The sequence below is a fragment of the Solenopsis invicta genome, chromosome 10 (assembly GCF_016802725.1).
Source record: "Solenopsis invicta isolate M01_SB chromosome 10, UNIL_Sinv_3.0, whole genome shotgun sequence".
In the NCBI taxonomy this organism is placed as follows: Eukaryota; Metazoa; Arthropoda; class Insecta; order Hymenoptera; family Formicidae; genus Solenopsis; species Solenopsis invicta.
In genome coordinates, this window is record NC_052673.1 from 1,890,928 (window position 1) to 1,896,798 (window position 5,871).

At 44.1% G+C, this 5,871-nt stretch overlaps 1 protein-coding gene across 1 annotated transcript; it reads left to right on the forward strand.

Moving 5' to 3' along the window:
• On the forward strand, window positions 1-1,244 carry LOC113002757 (prothymosin alpha-like). Its single transcript, XM_026129918.2, has 2 exons — window positions 1-318; window positions 1,065-1,244. Exons 1-2 carry the CDS (start codon window positions 1-3, stop codon window positions 1,242-1,244), a joined length of 498 nt encoding a protein of 165 aa, XP_025985703.1.
• The last annotated feature ends 4,627 nt before the right edge of the window (window positions 1,245-5,871 follow it).

The following is a 5,871-nucleotide window of genomic DNA, read 5'->3' on the forward strand; positions in this document are numbered from 1 at the left end:
ATGATGGGAATGGTAAAGAAATGGATGGAAGAGCTCAAGGGAAAATGGGAGAGGATGGAGGAGAGAATGGAGGATAGGATGACAGTGTTAATGGTAGAGTTGGAAAATATGAGGAAGAGGGAGGAGGCTTGGGGGGAGGAGAAGAAGAGGATGGAAAAAAGAATAGGAGAGTTGGAGAAAAAATGGGAGAAAGGACAGTGGCAGGAGGGGAGAAGGGAAAAGATAGAGGAGCTAGAGAAAAGATTGAAAAGATTGGAATGCGGAGGAGGGGAAGAGAGAGAAAGAGGAGATACAGGAAGGGCGGAGATAGAAGAAAGGGTGAGAAAACTGGAAAGAACAGAGGAAAGGGAAGAAAGATTGAGGAGGAGGAGGAACGTGGTGGTGAAAGGTGTTAAGGGGGGGGGTGAGACGTGGGGGGGAAATATTTAGAGAGATAGGAGCGGAGGTAAAGGTGGAGGATGTGAGGGAGGTGAGGGCGGGAAGGGGAGATTGGGGTGGCCTGGTGGTGGTCAAGCTAGGATCGGAAGATGACAGGAAGGAAATTATGAGGAAAAAGAGAGGGCTAAAAGGGAGAGATATTTGGATAGGAGATGATCTAACGTGGAAAGAAAGGCAGAACAGGTGGAAGTTTAGAGAGATGGTAAGGGCAGAGGAAAGGAAGGGAGCAAAGGTTTGGATAGGAGAGAATAAGGCATTGGTAAATGGGAAATGGTGGTTCTGGGATGAAGAGGAGGAAGGGATAAAAAAAAGGTGGAGAAACAAAGGGATGAAAATAGGAAGGAAAACGCGGGGGAAACAAGAGAGTGGGCTTAGGAAGGGGTGGAAGGAGAAGGGGAGACAAAGGGATGGCATTGGAGGAGAGGTGCGGGAGAGAGAAGGAGAGAGGAGGATGATGGGAGGAGTAGAGCAATGAAAGTGGGGTTCTGGAATGTGACGGGGGTAGGAAACAAGGAAGTGGAGTATTGGAGAGCTATTGCGGAATGGGATATAGTGATTTTATTGGAGACGTGGCTAGAGAAAAGAGGGTGGGAGCAAATAAAAGAGAGGCTGCCCCGGGGGTATAGATGGGAGGTGCAATTGGCAGGGAGAAGGAACAAGAAGGGGAGGGCGATTGGGAGGATGTTGATGGGGATAAGGAAAGAGATAGAGGTAATAGGAGTGGAAAACGGAGAGCTAATGGGGGGCCTGATGGTAGGGAAAGTACGAGTAGGAGAGAAGATATGGAGAATAATGGGGGTTTATAGCAATGGGGACTTAAAGGAAAAATGGCAGATAATTGAAAATTGGACAGAAGAAAAGGAGGAAGGGGTGCGAACAATGATAGGAGGGGATTTCAACGCGAGAACCGGGGAAATGGGAGGATGGTGGGAGGGGAGAAATGAGAGAGAAGAGGAAGAGAGGAGAAGATCAAAAGACGAAAAGGTGAATGCGGAGGGAAGATTTTTGGTAAGTAAGCTGGAGGAGGTGGGATGGTATATATTTAATGGTTGCGGGAAGGGGGATGAAGAGGGGGAATGGACATATTCAGGGGGACTCGGTTCTGGACTATGTGTTGGGGGGGGGAGGTTTGGGATAGGGTGGTGGGAGTGAAGGTGGAAGACAGGGTGGAATCGGACCATTTTCCGCTGGTGGTAGGGATTAAGGAAAGGTGGGAGAGGAGGATAAAAGAGGGGAGGGGGAAGAGGAAATGGATGTGGACAAAGGAAGGAAAGAAGGAATTTGGGGAGAAAATGGAGGAGATATGGGAGAAGAAGGGGGACAATACCGAGACAATATGGACTGGGAGGAATTGAAGGAGGAGGTACAGGGGATACTGAGAGGGGGACAGAAGAAGGAGAGGAAAGAAGGGAGGATGGTGGGACACGGAATGCAAGGAGAGTAAAAGAAGGGTGAGAAAAGAGCTGAGGGAGTGGAGGAGAAAAGGGGAGGGGGGGAGGTATAGAGAAGCGAAAAGAGAGCATAATAGGTTGTGTCAGAGGAAAAAAGAGGAAGAAAGAGAGAGGTGGGCAGAAGTAGTGAAAAGGGCGAGATCAGAGGGGCAGGTGTGGGAGGTGATAAATAGAAAGAGAAGGAAAAGGAGGAATGTGAATGAGGGGATTGGGATGGAGGATTGGGTGAAGTATTTTAAGGGACTGTTGGGAGGAGTGGAAAAAAGAGTAGTGAGAGGGACAAGAAGAGAAAAGAGAGAGGACGAAAGAAAAGTAGAGGAGCTCTCAAGGAAGGAGATAAAAAGAGCGATAGGAAAGATAAGAGAGGAGAAGGCAGCAGGGGGGGACGAGATTCCGAGCGAGGTGTGGAGGTACGGAGGGGAAAAACTAGAGGAAGCGATATGGAAGATATGCAATAGAGTATGGAAGGGCGAGGAGTGGATCGAGGACTGGAGTGAGGGTATGATAGTCCCGATAAGGAAGAAGGGCGAGGGGGAAAGGGTAGAGGACTATAGGGGGGTGACGTTGATGCCATCACTATATAAGATATACGCAACGATAGTAGCAGATAGGGTGAAGGGGGAGGTGGAAGAGGGAAATAAAGTGCCACAGAATCAAACGGGGTTTAGGAAAGGAATGGGGACAATGGACAATATATATGTGCTGAACTACTTGGTGAACAGGCAGCTTAGCAGGGAGAGAGGCAAATTGGTGGTCTTCTTTGTTGATCTGAAGGCCGCGTTTGATTCTGTGGACAGAGAGGTGTTGGCAAGGGCGATGAGGAAGAGGGGAATTAGCAAGGGAATGGTATGGAGGTGTGAGGAGATGATGAGGGAGACCAAAAGCAGGGTGAGAGTGGGAGGGGAAGTAAGCGAGGTTTTTTGGACGGGGAGGGGGGTCAGACAAGGGTGCCCACTAAGTCCAGGGCTATGCAATTCAGTGACGGCGGACTTGGAAGAGAACATGAGGAAGGGACTATGGGGAAGGGTAAGGGTGGGGGGGGGGAAAGGTGTACACGTTAGCATACGCTGACGACATAGTCCTATTGGCGGAGGATGAGGATGGGATGAGGGCAATGATGGCAAGGTTGGAAAGGTATATGAGGGGAAAGGGACTGGTGGTGAATGGAGAAAAATAAAAAATAATAAGATTTGGAAAAGGAGGGAGGAGAAGGAAGAAGGTAAGGTGGAGATGGGAGGGAAGAGAGGTGGAGGAAATTAGAAGTTACAAGTACCTGTGGTACATATTTCAGAGAAACGGGGGGCAGGGGGAGCAAGTGAGGGATAGGGTAAAGAGGGGAATAGCTGCAATAGGACAAGTATGGAGTATAGGGAAGAGAAAGTTTGGGAGAGATTGGGGGAAGCGGGTATGGATGTTTGACACTTTGGTATGGACAGTGATGGCATATGGGGTGGAAGTGTGGGGTTGGAGGGAAAGGGAGCAAGTGGAAAGGGTGCAAGAAAAGTACTTAAGATAGCTGCTGGGGGTAAGTTGGAGGACGTCGTGATACATGATCAGGGAGGAGCTGCAACGGGAGAAATTGAGAACAAGGGTGGGCAGAAAGGCATGGGGATTTGAAGGAAGGCTGGCGGATGGGAGAGGAAGTGAGTTAGCGAGGAGATGCTGGGAGGAAATGAGGGAGAGAATAAAGAAGGGGGGAGAGCTGTCGGAGTGGGAGAAGGAGAGGAAAGAATTTTTCGAGGAAAGGGGTGCGGGGATGAAAGAAGTGGAAGAGAGAAGAGAGGAGGGGAGATTTGACTTTAGGGTGGTAGAGGAGAAAGACAGAGAAGAGCAAAGGAGGGAGAGATGGGACAGAATTGTGGGATCGAGGTATAATAGATGGTTTAAGAAAGTGAAAGGAGAAGGAATTCTGGAATATCTAAAGAAAAGGTGGGCGGAAAGCAGATGGGCAAGGATGGCAAGGTATAGAATGGGAGAGGTGGTGAAAGAGGGGGTGTACTGGGGAAAAGAGGAAGACAGATTGTGTAGGATGTGTGGAGGGGAAGTGGAGACGTAGGAGCATGTGTGGAAGGAATGTGGTAGCTGGGGAGCAAGGGGGAAATGGGAGGAGTGAGTGAAGAAAGTATTGGGAGAGGGGGGGGAAGAATGGGTGACAAAATTAGAGAGATTTAGGGAAAGGGGCGAATCGGAGCTAGGGATTGTGGAGGGGGGGGAGTGAGTGAGTGAGAGAGTGCTGCCTAGAAGGGAGGCTGAAAGTGTAAATATGTAGATTCGAGTAAGGAGGAATGTAGAGGCACGATACTGGCGACGAAAACGGAGGTCCCGTATGTGTGTATAAGGAGAGCGATAGGGAAAGATAGGATAGGATTATGATAAGTCTAAGAAGTAGAGATAAGAATAGTATATAAGATTAGAATTAAGTATAGAGTAAGAAAGATTTGTAACCTAAAAAGGAACGAATAAATCAATTACTACTATTACTACTACGTAGCGTTTTTATGGGACGAGATGTCACTACAACCTGCCTTATTACATAATAAAATTGAGGATAAAATCATCGGATTTGAGGATTGGGGGATGCGCAGGACGCGAAAAATGGCTGATCATGCTCTCACATTTTATCTAAGATGTTTGAAAACGGGACAAAAAATGCCATTGGACTATGGTTTTTGCAAGAGTGCTACAAAAACATCTCAATTAGTATGCTGCATTAAGCAATGATTAGCAAATATAATCATATCTGGATTTAATCCTGTTGCAGCAGTATGCGATCAGGGTGCCGCAAATATTGCTGCAATAAAGTCGTTGATTGCAGATAGCAATTTCATTCGTGCAAAAAAAAATTTGCCTCCAAGTAAGTGCTAATCATCCGAATATAATTTATACTCTAATAGTATAATAAATTCAGTAAAATTTTGCAATAATAAGTTGTCGGATAATGTACAATTTAATTCATATTTTTTCAAAAATAAATAAAATTATACGTTTTTATCATTATTTATGTTTATATCATATAAAATTGAAAGATGTAATTACAAAATGTTGAATATTATGTAACAATTACTAATAGTAAATATAAAAAATCTTTCAGAAAATATTTTTTTTGTCAAAGGAAAAGAGATTGTACCAATCTATGATTACGTACACTTACTCAAAGCAACAAGGAATAATCTTTTGACCAAAGATTTGGATACTAATGTTAAGAATACATGTTCAGAAACAAAACACGCTTATTGGGAAGACATCAAGACTGCATTTGAGATTGATAAAAACACTATCTTAAAATATCGCCAGCTGCGAAAGATTACAGAGAAGCATATACAGCCTAGATTAATTCCTAAATGAGAGTTAAATATGCTTCTCAAGTTTTTTCTGCAACATTTGCAAATTTTTTAGACATTATATTACTTTTAAGTAATGGTAAGGATAGCGATCATGTAACTTTTTCCCTCATGTAACTTTAGGGTGGAAAGGTAAAAAGTGAAAAATTTTGCCATTAACTTCAATGGCGAAAGATTTCACTTTTCACCTTTCCGCCCTAGGGAAAAAATTACATGATCGCTACCAAGCTGTTCAAATAAAGACTCGACCATCCCGCGGTGTAAAGAACAGAAAGTACAACATAACAAAATATTTTTTGGATTTTATCATTTTTATTTATTATTATAGGGGTCGTTGAAACTCAAAAAAGTACAATGAAATTGTCGTCATCTGCAATAGCAACACGTGAAATTTTGCATTTCTTTAATGATGTATTTGAATTGAACGGAATCAAAAGACAGGGATTGTCTAGCAAAATTCATGTAAATGGTGGTTATGTCCATTTTTTCCAAGAAACTATTCAGAAATTAATCAAAATGCGGTTTGTTGAAAAAGAGTCTAAAAAAATTATAAAGAAGAATGATCCAAAATGTTTAACAAATTGCGTATGGACCATCAGAGGTACAATAAAAATATGGGACATTTTAAAACAAAATAATTT

Bases quoted from the DNA above. Each gene is read 5' to 3' on its own strand.
- LOC113002757 (XM_026129918.2), top strand. From the start codon at position 1: ATGATGGGAATGGTAAAGAAATGGATGGAAGAGCTCAAGGGAAAATGG. The intron at 319-1,064 runs GTGAGAAAACTG...CCGGGGGTATAG, and splicing joins GGGCGGAGATAGAAGAAAGG to ATGGGAGGTGCAATTGGCAG.